The sequence below is a fragment of the Trichosurus vulpecula genome, chromosome 5, assembly GCF_011100635.1.
Source record: "Trichosurus vulpecula isolate mTriVul1 chromosome 5, mTriVul1.pri, whole genome shotgun sequence".
NCBI lineage: Eukaryota > Metazoa > Chordata > Mammalia > Diprotodontia > Phalangeridae > Trichosurus > Trichosurus vulpecula.
This window is the reverse complement of record NC_050577.1, coordinates 21,466,222-21,484,137: the sequence shown is the minus strand read 5'-3', so window position 1 is coordinate 21,484,137 and position 17,916 is coordinate 21,466,222. Positions and strand designations below refer to the sequence as shown.

Here is a 17,916-nt window from a genome sequence, read left to right as displayed (position 1 = left end):
TGAAAAATCCAATTCAATCAAATCCAAAATGCATTTATTAAGCACCTGGTATGTGGTAGGCACTGGGGATATAAAGATTAAAAAAAAAAACTATCCCAGCTCTCATAAGCCCAGCTTATGTCCTCCCAGGACAAGACATGCTGGATGACTCTGAGATCCCTCACAGCTCTAAATCTATATTCTATCTACATTTCCAACTATTAGCTGGATAACCATCCAAGGCAGAAGGCCGAGTCAAGAATGATTGGGTACGCAATGATTCTATGCCAAATTAACATGCCAGGTATAGGACTATTGCAGGGAGAGATGGAATGGAGGAGGGTGTGTATTGAGATGCTAGTGAGGAGGCTGAAATTGGGACATGGGGTGTTCTAAGTGGGCAGGACAGAACATTGCACAGGGTGATACCATTTCTGCAACAGCTGGCTGCTTAGTATGCAACTTACTGTGAAGTCATAAGCCTAGAAACATTTGGCATTCCTCTGGTTTACAAGGCTGGGGTAGGGATAATGGGCAGGCTTTCCCTTCAGAGTACCACTGAAGCAGTGATTACTGCGTCACATCCTGGGGGCCAACAGAGTAGATAAAGCCCAAAGGTTTTCTAGGAAACCCTTGCCATGGGGTAGTCTATCTAGCTATTTAAGAGCTTATAATTAGAAGGACATAAAAGTGAGCAGCTTTGCTGATTGGAGGTCTCACAGGTCATAATGAACATTGCAAAGTGCTGTGTTTTTAACAAAGTACAATCCAATTTAACAAACATTTATTAAGTGCCTACTATGTGCCAGGCATACCATGCTTTCTGAGAATACCATTCTACTCCTGGTATCCTCTTCCATATTTCAGTCCTGCCAGCAAGGATGCTGCTTTCTTTCAAATTCATTAGTCAGAGCGTAGGTTTCTTGGGGAGGCAAGATAGAAGACAATCCCTGGGGTATCTCTTCTATGCTCATGTTTATTTTAAAGCTAGAGGCCCTTCATCCTAGAAGACTTCCGCAAGGTCTGTCCTTGAGCGTTCACAGAATCAGGGGATTGTCTGTTCAGAGCTAGAAAGGGGCTTTCAAGCTCACCCTGTCTAATCCTCTTATTTTCAAGGTGAGACCCAGAGAGAGGAAGGGAACTTTTCCAAGGTCATACAGGTTCTAAGTGGCAGTACCAGGATTCATCCACATCCAGGTTTTCTGACTCCTGTCCAACACCACTTCCTCTCTTCTCTAACCTGCCCTCGGATGAATCAGTGGGTCATTGGAGGAGCGGGTTGCAACCATGATTCCAGCTGGGTAGAGAAGGTCGCAGCTCAAGGGAGCGAGCCCTCCTGGATCTTAGCGTCTCTAACGGGTCCTGCTGCCTGCTTCATTGTTCCATGCTGAGCTTCACCTTGCCGCTTTTGAATGTCCTTCTCCTTGGCTCACTCAGCATCGAAGCTGTGGTCAATGACGTGCTGGGAGCTCCTCTGCAGCCTAGACATCACGAACAGGTAAATGAGGAAAATCAGGCAGAGCAGGGCCACCCCGGCGAAGAAGAACATGGTCCCTGTGAACACCTGGGGCTTCATGGGTAGCTGGATCAGGGGGCTCTCGGCTGGAATCATGTTGGTGAGGTTCAACATGTAGCCCAGAGACCACGCAATACTGCTGTTCTCCACCTGTGGGGGGCAAAGGGGATGGCTCAGATACAGGGGGTGGAGACATGGAGAGGCTGAAGCTTAAATAACACGAGTGGAGCAGGTGACTGTGTAGAGGCACAGAGATGGTTGGAAGAGATCTGAGTTCAAATCCTACCTCTGAAATCTCAAATTTGATAATATTTGTAAAGCACTTCGCACAGTGCCTAGAACAGACTAGGCACTTAATAAATACTTATTCTCTTCCCTTCCCCACCTTGACGCTTACTAGCAAATCACTTAACCTTTCTAGGACTCCTCTTTTGTATTTTTAAAACGGTAATTAATAATAATAATAATAATAGTGTCTGCCATATCTCCCTCCCCCCCGCCAGGATAGAGCTCTACTACCAAGCTTTCTCCCCTGCCCCATTACTGTCTTTCATAGATTTAGAGCCAGAGGAGACTTTAGAGGCTGAATCCAACCCCTCATTTTACAGATGAGGAAATGGAGGCAGAGACAGGTTAAATGACTTGCCCAAGGTCACGCAACTAATAAGTGTCTGAGGCCAGATTTGAGCCCAGGACTTCCTGACTCCATGCACAGTGCCCTCTAACCATTGTCCCGTATGGAGACTTTGCATGTTCTTCTCTGAGTACTTGTGGTTTCCCCGACACAATGCAAGCTCCACCAAGATGACTTTTGACTTTTTTTTTGTATCCCTAGCACTTAGTTCCATGGCCTGCACATAGTATGTGCTTAATAAATGCTTATTGAACTGAACTGAGGAAGTGCTTTCTAAGCTTTAAAAAATTCCAAAAATTCCATATTATGAACAGCTAGCATTTATGTAACACTTTTGGGTTTGCAACGCACTGTGCGCACATTATTTCGTTATGTCTCAGATATTACACAACCTCTCTGCATCTCAGTATCTCCATCTGCAAAATGAGGGGGTTGAAACATATCATCTATGAGCTGCCTTCCCGGTACTACTTTGGGATCCTGTGACATACATGTACATGTCATGCCAGTCATTTGGGCACCACAGCTTATGGAGGATCCAGTGCCCAAGATGGGAGACATCATCTGTCCAAGTTGGGTTTGGGTGCGCACATGGTTTATAGAGAAAACTACAGGAAACTCAATGTGATTTCTATAGGGCTGGAGAATGGGAAAGACGGAGATGGAGGAAGAAAGACAGGATAATGCTAGGGTTGTGGAATAGAGAAAAGATTTGGCATCAGAGGACTGGCTGTGATACTTGCTGTGTGACCTTCCCCTCTCTGAGACTCAGTTTCCTCTTCTGGCAAATGGAGGCGAGGAGTTGAACTAGATACCCTTTAAGGTCCCTTCCAGCTCTTGAACTTCTGATCTTTTGTCATTATAATGGCTAATCTTGGACTCTCTTCCTTACTACTCCTTCCCCCTTCTTTCCCTTACTTCTTACTTCTCTTACTCCCCCAACGTCTGGCATAATTCAACAAACAGACCAGTTTATGGGCCTTTCCAAGATAGGAATGATTTTCTCTGCCTTTTTCTTTGAAAGAGAGAAAAGTGGGGAAAGGGAGAGGGAAAGGGAGATGGAGAAGGAGGAAGAGAAAAGAGAATGAATGAAAAGGAGAGAGAAGAAAGAAGAAAGAAAGAACAAAAGAAAGAAAAGAAAAAAGGAAGGAGGGAGAAGGGATGAATGAAAGAGAGAGAAAAAGAAATAAAAGTAAAGAAAGAGAAAGTGAGAGAAGGAAAAGAGGAAAGAAAGAAAGGAGGAAAGAAAGAAAGGAGGAAAGAAAAAAAGAAGAAAGGAAGGGGAGAAGAAAATGAATGAAAAGGAGAAAGAGAAAAAGGAAGAGAAAGAAAAAAGAGGGAAGAAGAAAGCAAAAAGATGAAAGAATGAAGTAAAGAAGGAAAGAAGGAGGGAGAGAGAAGAAAATGAATGAAAAGAGGAGAGAAAGAGAAAGGGAGAGAAAAAAGGAATAAAGAGTGGGAAAGAGAAAGAAAGAAAAAAAAGGAAAGAAGGAAGGAAAGAAGGAAGGAAGGAGGAAGGAAATTCACCAACTTTATATACAATATAAAATTCATAACACCCTGTATAGTAGCCTCATAAGATATCTATTTCTACAATTCCCTAACAAAATCCATTGTCTTTCTTGTAGTGTACTCCAATAGTTACTAGCATGATCTGATGGAGGATGAAAATGGTTTTGTTGTCTTAAACTCTTCATGTTGTTTGCAGGGGATAAGATGCCAAATTATGTGGGTCATTATTCTTATTATGTCAATTCCACATCTATTTCTATCATCCAGAATGAGATCATCCATGGATGCCAGATAAAAATCATAACTACATAATTTTATTAGATTCCTTAGGAAAAGAAGGCATCCAGGAAGGAGCCCTCACATCCTCCCAAGTGATCTTTGGGCTTCTCATGTTCCTAAAAAATAAATTTCTTCTTATAGGAAATGTGGTGCTAACTGGAGATATTGACAGGATGAAACTTTATCCAAGATTAAAGCCTTCTAGCCTAGAAGAGCCTTGAATGTCCATTTCATCCACTCTTCCAGATCAAGCAGGAGCATCCCAAAACACAAGCATTGATTCTGTATTGAAAGGCTTCTAAAAAGAGACTTCTTAGCCTCTTTTGGTAATTTCATGGCTGTCCACTGTCAGGAAACTCTTATTTAGAGCTAACCTAAATCCCTTGTGCTATTGGTTTAACCTGTGGTGAAGAAGGCAGAAGAGGTGGTCAACCATCCTCTTTAAAGGCAGGGGAAAGCATAGAGTACACTGAAAGGAGAATCAAAGGATCTGGGTTCATATTCCAGCTTAACTACCTACTAGCCATGTGACCCCAAGGTCACTTCCCTTGGGGCCTCAGTTTCCTTATCTGTAAAATGAAAGGAGGTTGTACTTCCAAATTCTCTTCCAGCTCTGAATCTAATACCTTCCTATTCATGACTAACATCATTACATTGCTCAAAGACTTAGTTCCTTAATTCCCCCTTACCAGTCTTAGGCAACAACCTCTTGCGCATTTGAAAGTGGGTTCAGGAAGATACTCGATTCAGATTTCTTCACCTCCCTCTATAGTCCACAGGAGCACCATGCCATACATAGTCTGATAAGTGTCTGACAAATGCTGAATTTAATGAGAGTGAGAGTCACCAACATCCCATTTTCTAAAGCCCTTTCATGTCAATGCATTTACTTGGAGAGGGAGGAATAATGGGTGAAAAGAATGAGTAGCCTTTTTTCCCCACTTACTTCTTTTTTAAAATGTATTTTAGGCCAAGTCTCTCTTGTAAATTTATAGCCGTATATTAGCAGATGATAAATATAGTGAGCAGAGAAGCAGTAGGACCGGGCATATACTTCATCAAACTTGGGCAGCATCAGAGGAAGCTGGAAAATAGATTAAAAAAATAAAAATATGGTGGAGGCATGCTACACACACATTTTGTGGATGCATGTCTTTCAGAACACATGGACGACTAAGGGAAGAGATAATAAAAGGCTCCTAGATTTAAAGGTGAGAAAATATAGAGATTTAAACTAGGTAACAGGCAATTTTCTAAAGAGGACATAAGAATGTTAGTAGTCACTTGAAAAAATATACACAAACACACTAAAAAGCTAAGAGATGCAAACTGAAACAACTTTTAGGTTTCACCTAGTATGCATGAAAAATCAGCAAAGATAACAAAAAGCCAAGAAACTCAGTACTGGAAAAGCTGTGGAAAATAAATAAAGTCATTCATTGTTGGTGGAATTGCAACATGTAGGAACTTTCTGGGAAAGCGATGTAGCAATACACAGTAAAAGCTCTAAAAGTAATTATGTCCTCAGATCCTATAATTCTGTTGTGGAGAAAATACTTTGAAAGTATTATCAAAAACACCACCAGCAAAAATCTGAACGTTCAGCGATTTTCTGACTTCCTCATTGGAGGTCTTCAAGCATAGGATAGATGACTACTTGGTTGGGTAGGTTGGAGGATGGATTCTTGCTTAGTTATGGGTTGGATAAGAATGCCTCTAACATCCCTTTCGACTTTGAGATTCTGTTCTCTGTGAGCAAAAAAATAGAAGCAACCTAAACGTCCTGTAATAGGAGAATAAATAAATTATACTACATTCATGTAATATATAGTGCAACCAAAATGGATGAGTATAAGAAAAAGACACAAGGAGGAACATTTACGAAATACTACAAAGCAAACAGAAAAACAGCAACACTGGAAGAACAATAGACACTAGGAGGGGCTAAGCCACCAACAGAGAAAATTATAACACATCATATTAGTCACTTGGTATACAAAGATGACATTAAAATATATGGCTCCAATGAATAACAACCACACAAAAGAACAACAGACACTCACTGTGACCATGTAAGAGAAAAAGTACACAAGAATGAATGGAAGAATCTTGATGGACACATAGAGGGACTGATTGAAAAGTTCGTAGAACAATCTATGCATTGAAATTCATTTATCTAAATGTAAATAATCCCAAAGCAAATTTAATTGGGCTTTCTAATATTTAGTGATTTAGGCAATCACTAAAGAAATAATCACTGTGTACATACAAGCAGATCCCTACTTTTCAAACTTAAAGTGAATCTGTCAACATGTATTGATTAAGCATCCACTATCTACAGGCACTGTGCCAAGCACTGAGGATGCAAAGAAAGACCAAAAGACCAAAACCAAAAACTGCTCCCAGCTCTCAAGGAGCTCACAGTCTATTGGTGGAGACAACATGCAAAAATGATATACAGACAAGATTCTTGCAAGGCTTTAAATAACTCAGAAGATGTCCCACTGACCTGACTCCAGCTCTGCAAACAGAAATCCCACATGCTTGAGTTAAAGGCATCCAAAGAAAAGCTCCCTGTGAGGTTCAAAGCATTGGTGATGTAGAAGAATCCCGAAAAAGCCTACAAATCCAATCATACGAAAGTAACGTTAATAACCATAGAAGGAGGGGGAAGGAGTAGATGGGACATTTGTTTGGGCAGGATGAAGGGTTGATAAATACATTTGTTAAAAATTTAATCTTGTGTGGGTTTTGATCTTACCACAAACATCCCTTTAACTTTTGGCTGATAGACCCCATCAAAAGAACAGTCTTCCCGATCATGACAAGCTTGGAAGTCAAACAGGGAATATACATTTTCTCCGCACAAAGTAGGGTCCCCAGTTCCTTCAAGGGTAATTTTGTATCCTGGGTCATAGTTGGATGGCCTTAACTCTTCTGTACACAGACTTCCAAATATGTGCTCCATTGTTAAAGTGGTCACGTAATTCTGAGGATAGCAGGGATTGACCAGCTTGACTTTGTCTGTTGAATTCTATAGATTGAAATAATAAGGTATAAGAGTCATCATTCTCTGACTAAAAATTACATTCTGGACACGGTATAAAATTCTCCCAAATACTGTACCTAAATATTGACCCCAAGGCAATCACCGTAGCTTACCATAAGATAATAATAATCATGATAGGAACCACGCTGACTAGCATGCACATAGCACTTACACGTTTGCAGAGCAGTTTACAAATACGATCCAGTGAGGGAAGTGCTATATCATCCCCATTTAGCAGATGGGAAAATTGAGGCTGAGAGGCATGCTGCCAGTAATTATCTTTAGTCAAGATTAAACACTGACTCCACATCCAGGGTTCGACCCACTGTGCGCCTCAGCTACCTCTACGCACAAGTGTTCACCAAGATGATTTTATTATTTAATAAATTTAGAGAAAAACATAGTGTAGCAAATAGAGGGCTGCTTTTAGAGCCAGAAAGACCTGAATTTATATCCTGAGTCTTATACATACTAGTTCTATGACCTAACACATCATTTAGCCTCTTAGTTCCCAGGCACCTCTGTAAGACTAAAAGTTATGAGTTACCAATCTGTATCAGTGAAGTGCCTTTTGTTGTTCAATTGTGTCTGACTCTTTGTGACCTCATTTGGAGTTTTCTTGGCAAAGAAACTGGAGTGGTTTGCCGTTTCCTTCTCCAGCTCATTTTTACAGACGGGGAAGCTGAAGTAAACAGGGTTAAGTGACTTGTCCAAGGTCACACAGATAGTAAGTGTCTGAGGCCAGATTTGAACTCAGGTCTTCTTGAAGCCATGCCCAGTGTGCTATCCACTGCATCACCTAGCTGCCCCCAAGACTTTCTGTTCCTGCAATAATAAAATCACAGGTCTGAACCAAAAAATAAATATAAATTAAATTATGTGATTCTACAATGTAGCCTATTAGGGGTCAATCCTCATTCCAAGTAACTCTTAAGGCATAGTAGTTAGTGTTCCACCAAGAGAATTTTCATGTGGTCTAGCTGAGAAGTGGAGCAATGGGCTAATTGGTATTCTCCAACATGTGATGTAAAATCCAACATTTCCCAGTGAATTATCCTCTAACCTAATGGGTATAGACTGCCATTTTTCATCCTGCATCTTCAGTGCCTAGTGCAGGAGCTTGCATGCAGTAGGTGCTTAATAAATATATATGAATAACTGATGGCTACATATAGGATTTATGTTACAGTAACCACTGGGTGAAAAGTCACTAGGGTGATGGTAACCTATTAACAGAGACAGGAAGTCTGGTGAGGAGACAGGTTTAGGGAAAGGGGGAGGAATTCAGTGTTGGACATGTTAGCTGAGGTCGGTGTGGAGCATCTAGATGGACATGAACTGGATGGGAGGCCTCTTTGCACTGGGCTTTTGGGGGGAGCCTAGTGTTCTCCAGAAAGCCGGGTGAGCGAGCTAGCTTCGTACCTCAGGAGGAGAGGCAGAAAGACTGCTCTAAGGAAATAAAGCCTCCCTCCAGAGCCCCCAGTGAAGCAGATCTCCATATCCAATGAGCAGGTTGCCACATAAGTCTACACAGGAGCAGACCGCGAGAAGGACTGAAGACTGGGGAGCCAGGATTCCAAAGAAGTGTGACAGGCAAAGAAAACTTTGAAATGATCTGGACGAAGTACAGTGTTTGTCTTTCTCACCCATGACAATTCTCTGCACTCAAAGTGCAGCCTGGTTTCCCTTTTAGAGGAGAAGGCAAAGGGGCTCAGGGGACTCCCTCTTCATACTCCAAGGAGGAAAAAGCATTTCTTGGGGGGACATGGGGGAGGGCAAAGAGTAAAAACAAGGGAAAAAGAGGGTCTGACGAGGTTGGAGGAAATACTGACATCTGTCAGGAGGCTGGAGAGTAGGAAAATGGGGCACAGAAGGGCGGGGAGCGAGAGGACAACTGCAAGTAGGCAGGTGTTTTCCATGGATGGGCTACTGGACCCTGAGAAGAGAAAGCGGCTGCTTGTGAGTCAATGATGCAGGCAAAGAGTATTTTGTATTAAGAAGAGCTCTGGGCCTGGAGCCAGGAAAACCCACCTTCCTGAGTTCAGATCTGGCCTCAGACACTTCCTAGCTGTGTGACTCTGGACAAATCACTTAACCCTGTTTGCCTCAGTTTCCTCATCTGTAAAATGAGCTGGAGAAGGAAATGGCAAATGACTCCAGTATCGCTGCCAAGAAAACCCCAAATGAGGTCACGAAGAGTTGGACACGACCGAAACAACTGAACAACAAATACAAATTTTAGCTATTATTTTAGTAACAGTAATAATAATGATAGCAAACCTGAACACAGGGTAATTACAATGACTGAACTTAGTCCTGGAGAAGAATTGAGAAAATGAACCTCCCTACTTTTATTGCAGAAGTGTGGGACTATGGGTTTGGAATAATGCATATACTATTAGACATAGTTGATATGTTGGTTGGTGTTGCTCAATACTTTGCTTCCTTCCTTCCTTTTTTCTTTTTTTCCTTCTTTCTTTCTTTCTCTCCCTTCCTTCCTTCCTTCCTCCATCCTTCCCTCCCTCCTTCCCTCTCTCTCTTTCTCTTTCTCTTTCTTTCTTTCTCTTTTTCCTTCTTTCTTTCTCTCTTTCCTGTTTTATAAGGGTTGCCAGGGATGGGGAGAAAGGAGGGATATACAGAGTATTTTAAAAGGTATTAAAGCTTCAAACTGCACTAAGACTTTGGGGACATGCTGTATTTGGAAATGAATATGATATACCGATAAAAAGTGTAAATGTTTTTTAAAGAACAGTATCAGAAGTACTAAAGCCCAGAATAAGCCAAGGCTGGCAAGAAAGGCTAAGAAGGGCCATTTTTAAGCCTACACTGCTGAAAAGAGGAAGATTGAAGAAAGTAGGGGTTCTGCCTAAGTTGGATGGGCCAAAGATATCAAATGACAGACAGAGAAGGTGGAAGCCTCAACTTTGTTCCTGTTTTCTTTGTCAAGAAGATTGATCTCTGGACCAGAAAAGACAGACTGAAAATGGCTAATAGGAGATGGAACCCAACAGGATAAGTGAGGAGATAATGAGGATACGTTACTGTCCCAGGAGAGTTTAAGTGTCCAGGCACCACGCCTCACTGACTGACCTGACACAGATGGTGGGTGAGTCACTCTTAGTGATCTTCCAAAGATTGTGGAGAATGGGCGAGGTGCCACAGGACTGGAAAGGGGCAAAGATCCTGATTTTCAAAGGGGGAAACAGAGTTCAATCTATAAATGGTAAGCCTGTGAGTTTGACTTTGATTCCTAGCAGAACTGTAGAACAGATCATTAAAGGGATGCTTCGTAGGAATCTAGAAATGGAGGTAATGATCACAGAAAGTCAGCCTGGCTTCCCCAAGAATAGGTCATGCGAGATTAACCTCATTTCGTTTTTTGACAAGGTGGCCAGACTAATTGGACAGAGAATGTGGTAGCTATAGATGTGGATCTTAGCAAACCATCTAACAAAAGCTCTCACACAATCCTTCCAGACAGGACAGAGAGCTGGGGGTTAGAGGCAACTGGATGAAGATCTGATTGATTAACTGGACAAAAAGAGTAGTCATTGAGGACTCAACATCAACTTGGAAGGCAGCCTTGAATGGAGTGCCATAAGGGCCTGTATTTGACCCTGTATGCTTTTACATTTTTTAGATAAATTCATTCAAAGCATAGATGACAGGCTTATCAAATCAGAGATGATACAAAGTTGTGAAGGATAGCTAACATGAGGTGACAGTTAGGATCCAAAAAGATCTCAGTGCGCTAGAATACTGAACTCAATAATTTAGTAGGAATAAATATAAAATCCTACACCATGTTTACTTCACTCCTATCTCTCTCTCTCTCTCTCTCTCTCTCTCTCTCTCTCTCTTTCTCTTTGTTTCTCTTTCTCTATTTCTCTCCATTTCTATTGCTTTCTATTTCTTTCTCTCTTTTTCTTTCTGTTTATCTTTCTATTTCATTCTCTTTCTCTGTTTCTCTTTCTCTGTGTTTCTTTCTGTTTCTGTGTGTTTCTCTTTTTTTGTTTTTCTTCCTCTTTGTTTCTCTTTCTCTCTATTTCTCTTTCTCTATTTCTTTCTGTTTCTCTTTCTTTCTGTTTCTTTTTCTTTCTGTTTCTTTTTCTTTCTATTTCTGTTTTTCTTTCTCTCTGTTTCTCTTTCTCTCCATTCTTTCTTTCTCTGTTTCTTTCTCTTTCTTTCTTTTTCTCTGTTTCTTTCTATCTCTCTCTCTCTGTCACTCTCTCTCCCTCTGTCTCTCTGTCTCTCTCTCTCCCTCTGTCTCCCCCCATTCTTTCCTCTCTCCCTCCCTCCCTCTCTTCCTCCCTCCTCACCAGCCATCTTCCCATCCTAGAGAAACCTTTGCCCTGAGGCCCCAATCTCCTGATTGGTGACCCTCTTATTGGGACCACCATTTCTAGAGGGGCCCCAGCCATGTTAATGTCACTCCCAATTTGACTCATTCTATGCTTTATGTATGGTTCTCCCCTATTAGGTCCTAAGCACAGGGACTATCTTGTTTGCTTGTGTTGGGACCTTCAGCACTTAGCACAGTGCCTGACATGTAACACACTTAATGAACGTTCTGTTATCTATCTATCTCTCTTTCTATCTATCTATCTTTCTGTCTATCTTTCTATCTACCTATTTTACTATTTATCTTTCTGTCTATCTATCTATCTACCTATCTTTCTATGTATCTACCTATCTTTCTATCTATCTATCTTTCTGTCTATCTCTCTCTCTCTATCTATTTTTCTATCTATTTATCTATCTTTCTGTCTATCTATCTATCTATCTGTCTACCTATCTATCTGCCTATCTACCTGCATTTCTGTCTATCTGTCTGTCTATACTTGATTCAGATAATCAACTTCACAAGTACAAGAATGGGGAATACTTGGCTAATTTATCTGAAAAAAAAACCGTGGGAATTTTAGTAGATGTCAAGGTCAATATGCAGCAACAGCGCACTAAGATGGCACCAAAAGGCTCATTGGGCTGCACTGAGAGGAGGTATATTCAGAACTAGAGGGTCAAGAGGCCCACAGCGCTCTGCCCTGGCCAAGCCACATCTGGCGTATTGTGTTTAGTTCTGGGCTCCACATTTTAGGGAGGTTAGTAATAGCCTGCAGACCAGCCAGAAGGGGGCAACCAAGAGCATGAAAGGCCTCCAGGCTGCCATCTAAGAATTGGATGAAGGAACTGGGGCTGTTTAGTTTGGGGAAGAGAAACCTTAGAAGCAAAGGGCTGTCAAGTGGAAGAGAATTAGATTTCTCAAGGTCAGAACCAGCAGTAATGGACACAAATGGAAGATAAGCGAATTTCAGCTTTATGTGGCATGCTCTGGTCCATGGGGTCATGAAGTTGGATCCGACTAAACAACAACAACAAAACCCCTTCACTGTTAGATCTGTCCCAAACTGGAGGAAGCAGTGGGCTTCCCCATCCCCTTACTGAAGGCTCCAAAGCAAAGGTTGGATGGATGACCCCTTTAGGGGGATGGTGTAGAAGGGATTTCTGTAGGAGTTCTGGTGCATCTAGAGGGATGCTATGGTCCTGTCCAACTGGGAGATTCAGTGATTCCATACATAGACACTACTGGTCATTCAAATGATATTTATCTAGCCCTGCTGTCCCAGGAACCTCTCCCAGGAAGTCAATTAGGTTCTTAGCCAATATTGATCAGGCTGTATGACTCTCCTAGGATCACACAGCTAATAAATGTCTGAGTCAAGATTAGAACCCAGACTTCCTTGACTCCAGAGCTGGCCCTCTGTTCACTTTACCACCGCCCCCTCTCACTTGATCATTCTTTAAACCCAAGATATGCAGCACAGGTAGGGGGGTTTGTGTCTATGGTTTTATATATCAAGGTACTAAGAAAGATTAGATACAGTCATGCCAGTCCCCAGGGCACCACCTGGTCCTGCCCATAGCTGCATTTACCTGGAAGAGCCTTGCAAGAAACCGCTTCTCAGCTTCATCTCGGCCGTAGCACTGGAAACTGTGGGTGTAGAGAGTGTAGGGGTAGCCATAGAGGGACACCTGCACTGTGCTGTTGGCATTGTGCCCAGCCTCCTCTTGGGGAGCGAATGATATCTGGGTAGAGGCTCCACCGAGGTCCAGTGCCCCTGTTGTCTCCACCCCATGAGGATGACTCCACGTATTCCATACATTCTTCTACATCAGAAGAAAAGAAAAGGAAACATCCAGTTCTAGTTTGTCTGGGGCTCTCTGACTGACCTCCTATACCCATCACTCTGTGCCCTGGTGAAGCAGCAGGGTGCCAGGCTCCACATCAGGAAAGGTGTCTTTGGGGGAGGATTTTTCTTGGCACAAAGCAGGTGTGTAGCCATTACAAATGCTTAAGGGAATAAGGGAGTGGGAAAGCTGAGTTTTAGAAGGCTCCAATCATATGCAGTGGATCCTAAGATCATAGAATTAGGGTTCAAAGTGACCTTAGGGGTCACCTAGCAACAAAACTATAGATTTAGGGGTGTCAGAGACCTCAGAGGTCACCTAGTGCAACCCCCTATTTTACAGGGAAGGAAACTGAGGCCCAGGGAGGTGCAGTTCTTGCCCAAGGGTACATAGTAAGTGTCAGAGGCAGGATTTGAACTCAATTCTCCCATATCCTAGGAATCTTTCCACTATACATTGCTGCCTCCATAGACAAATGGAGGCCCCTCATAAGTTCAAAATGTACATGTCCACTAAGGACTCGGAACAAAACCAAGCATACAGTTTCATTCTTAATCCTCTTTAGCAAAAGGGTAGAGGAGCTGGGAGTGGCTTTTCCATGCCTCCAGAACTTGATACTGGGCTCCATTTTTATAAACTAGCAAAGAAGTGTCTCTCTATCCCACTCCCAGCCCTAAGTTTGGTTTTATGTTAGCACCAAACTATCTTCCCAGCTATAAGCATATGTGATTGTCTTTTCAATGCAATCCAGCAAACCGTTATTAAGCATCTACTGCATGCAAGGAACCATGCTAGTCATGGGGGATTCAACAGAAAAATGAAGCCTGTCCTCCAGGGGGGTCTCTCCTAAGCATTCTCCTGAGCGGCATTTTCCTGGCTCCATATGCAATGGGAGTTCTACACAACAGCTATTCCCGGTCAGCATGCATGGGTCTTGGCTCAAGCTTGCCACCCCAAGGGACAACAAATAACAAGATGAAGAAATCATGCGGTTGTTTGCACACACCTCCAAGAAATTGCCCATTAAATAGTTGGCTGTAATCCATCCATACACCCCTTCCTCTTGCCCAGAAATGATTTGAGCACCCCTAAAATCAAAGGGCTGAGACTCGAAGTAGCTTTGAATGCTTGCAAGGACTTCTTGAGCGGCAGATTCGTTTTGCAACCTACGCAATGCACAGAACACAAAGAGCTGAGCGAGGAGAAAGACAGATCACTTTCTCGGAACACGGCTTTGCCCCAGAGAGTGCTACTGTCGCCCCTCATCACCTCCACCTCTGGGGAGAAACTCCTGCAGGAGCAACTGTGGCGTGGCACAGGAGCATCCCAGGCAAACTGAAGCAGGGCCGGACAGTCCCAAGGTGTCAGGAGGGGAGAGGCAGCCACTGCGCGGTTGGGGAAAAGGACTTTTCCAAGGAAAGGGGGGTGGGGCCGGTCTTTGTTCTAGACTTGGGACTTCATCTGTTCTGAGGCTTCTCAGGGTGGAAACTCCCTCTACCAACACAGATCTATAGCTTAGAGTCTTGGGGGGGTTTGTATGGCACTGAGTGATGGGGTCACGGACACACAGCAAGACGCATCAGAGGCAGGTGAAAATACCTCCCTTTATTACATCCACAAGCGCCTTCCCACTGCGCAGCAAATCAACCAATCAGATGGGAAGGCTTCGGAAGGGAAAGAATACTACTAGCAGCGAAAACTGTCTATAGCATTTTAAGGTTCATACGGTGATACATGGACATTTATGTGTGCATATAGATATATAGATGTGTACGTGTATGAATATGTAGGCTTGTGTAGGCATAGAGAGATGATGTGTGTGTTTATGTGTGTATTATGTGCGTGTATAGATATTGGTGTGTGTGTATAAAGATGTATGTCTATATAGATACAGATATATGTGTACGTAGAAATATGTGCACATATCATAGACATGTATATTATAAATATAGCCGTGAGTGGGCATACACAGCGACAGATAGGTGTGTGTATCTGTGTCATCTCACTTGGTTCTCACGATGACCCTGTGGGGCAGGTGCTATGGTTATCCCCATTTTACAGAAGAGGTAGCTGAGAGTGAGAAAGGCAGAGTGTCTAAGAGTCTGGAGCAAAGTTTGAACTCAGGTCCCACTGACTCGAGTCCAGGACGCTGTCCACGAGGCAGCCTTGCAAACCGTAAAGGGACTGGGGAGGCAGGGACTCCAGGGTGCGGTCACAGCCTCGAGGCCCTTCCATTCGCAGTTACAGACTTTGGCCTGCCTGCGTGGGGGCAGGAGCATAGGGGGCTCTTTCCTCTGTCCTTCGTGTGGCAGCCTCTGGGGTGGGGTCAATAAGGAAGCCCCTTGGCATCTGGGATCACAGACGGATCTAGAAGGGGCTTGGTCTGAGCCCTTAATTTTACAGATGAAGAAACCGAGGCCCAGAGAGGCATATTGACAGGTTTAAAGGCTCCCAGACCTAGAGCAGGGACGTCAGAGGTCATCTAGTTCAACCCCCTCATTTTACAGATGAGCAAACTGAGGTCCGCAGGGTTTAAGTGCTTTGTCAATATTTGAACCCGGGTCCTCTGACTCAAAGGCACTTGTTACTCTTCCCACCAGGCCAAAGGCTGCGCCATTTAATTGACCTTGTCGAATCCTATTGTTTCTGCCTTCATAACATCTCTCCAAAGCACCCCTTTCTCTCCCCCTCCCACCTCCACCCAACCTCACCCTGCAGGCCTGGACTATTGCACTAGGTGCTGATGCTTGCCGTCTCTCCCCTCTCCAGTCCATCCTCCATTCAGCTACTAAAGTGCCCATCTGATCAGTCACTCCCCTTCCTTAAAGTCCACTTTGCTTTGATCCTGTTTCCTGCCCTGGGTAAATACTTACTGATTGACTTAGGGAGGAGGAGGAGGGGGAAGAGGGGGAGGAAGAAGAGGAAGAGGAAGAGGAGGGGGAGGAGGGGGAAGGGCCATTCTACTAGGGGGATGCTGGCTTTCCTTTGAGAATGTCCTGCTACCACCAGTTTTAAAAACATACAAATCACTATCTTCCTGGTTCCCATCATAACCAAACATCGAGTTTCACCTTGTTTTCTGCCTTTGATTTTTCTGGGACCCCTCATAAAAGCATTTTATAATTACTCATTCTTCCTCTTAGAAATAAATTAAATTCTGATGCCTCATAGGAAAAACTTGTTATGAAATAATTCATAATTTTCTCAAGTGAGCCTTTTCCCAAATAGCAAGCCTTCCTATGTGTTTGCTTATACGAGTAACATCATGAATTATATATGAGTGTATATATATATGTATATGAATATATATAACATGTATATATACATATATAACATATATATGAGCATATATAACACATATGAGTAATGGTTTCTCACTGAAGGGGAAAGGGGGGAAGCCAAGGGGATGTTTTGGGAGCAAGGGAAGGGCTGGGGAGTGGACAGGTGACATCATCAATTGAGGGAGCTCTAGGAAAGGGAAAGGTGTTATATCCTGAGCCCATCGGTGTCTTTTCTGTAACCTCACAGACTTAGAGATTTGTCTAGACCAATGGTGGCAAACACAAGTAAAAATGAGGGCCTCGTATTGACTTAGAAAATCACACACTAACATTATCTATGTTGTACTGCATTAAAAAAAATGTGTTTGTTGTAAACACTTCCCAATTATATATTCATCTGGCTTGACACCTCTGCCTAGAACAGCAAGGGGATAAATGACTTGGCTAGGATCACACAGCCAGTGTGTGTCAGAGGTGGGACTTGAACCCAGGTCTTCTTTGCTCCAAGGTCAGCTTGCTATCCACTATACCACACTGTCTCTTTGGAGCAGTCATACTATTTTCTTCTTACTCCAGTCACTCGTCTAAGGTGGCTACAGAGAAACAAAGCAGAGAACTACAAGGAGGGATGCGTGGTGTAGCCGGGTGAGTGACTCCCTCCCTGGAGAGCCTAGATTTTCGGGGTAATCTAGAACATGAGAGGGCATCAGAGAACAATGAACCTTTTTATCTTAGCATCACAGACCCATAGGCTTGAGCTGGAAAGCTCATAAATTCATAGACTTGTAGCCAGAACAGACTTCGGAGGCCACCTGGCCCAAGTCTCATTCACAGATCAGAAACGTTGGCCCAGAGAAGCTCATGACTCGTCCAAGGGACAGAATCTTGCGGCTGAGTTTGGATGTGAACCAAGGCCTTGGGATCCCAGGTCCTATCCTCTTCCCACCTTCCCACCCCACTGAAGGCAAGAGTAGTTCTGGTTTCTGGAACCAAGGACAGCCTCAGCTTGGTAGGACTTTAAGTGACATGGTCCCCACCCACATTCCCGATCTTAAATTTCAAGGGAATTATACAGTAGGGAAATACTACAAAGGACATTCAAAGACAGTGGGACTAGGCCACAAGTCATGTGTCCAAATATAGTTGACCCTAAAGAAATGAAGTCTCTGCTTTAATTGAACCACTCGGTGTTTTAAATCTGTCCATCTGGTCCGTGATAACCTCCAAAGGAGCTGGTAGATTTATTTGGTTTTTTGTTTGCTTCGGATTGGAGCTGGGAGGTCCTTTGGGTGGGGAACTACCGAAGAGAAGACTACTTTTGCCAATGCAAACTAACACCAGCTCTTTTTAGAGAATTGCCTAGAACACTTAATAATAATAATAGTCAACGGTTAAATAGCACCTGCTATGTGCCGGGCACTATGCGAGGAGCTTTACAAATATCATCGCATTGGAGATTATACCTCACTGAGAAATG

At 43.2% G+C, this 17,916-nt stretch overlaps 1 protein-coding gene across 1 annotated transcript in view; it reads right to left on the bottom strand.

Moving 5' to 3' along the window:
• Positions 1-284: 284 nt before the first annotated feature.
• ENTPD3 (ectonucleoside triphosphate diphosphohydrolase 3) overlaps positions 285-17,916 on the bottom strand; it is a 35,265-nt gene continuing 17,633 nt past the window's right edge. The window contains exons 5-10 of the mRNA XM_036760950.1: positions 14,165-14,324; positions 12,904-13,137; positions 6,682-6,954; positions 6,430-6,540; positions 4,867-5,004; positions 285-1,645 (exon numbers count right to left, since the gene is read on the bottom strand). Of these exons, the coding sequence (XP_036616845.1) occupies positions 1,409-1,645; positions 4,867-5,004; positions 6,430-6,540; positions 6,682-6,954; positions 12,904-13,137; positions 14,165-14,324 (1,153 nt within the window). The 3' untranslated portion in view covers positions 285-1,408. The remainder of the gene's footprint in view (positions 1,646-4,866; positions 5,005-6,429; positions 6,541-6,681; positions 6,955-12,903; positions 13,138-14,164; positions 14,325-17,916) is intronic.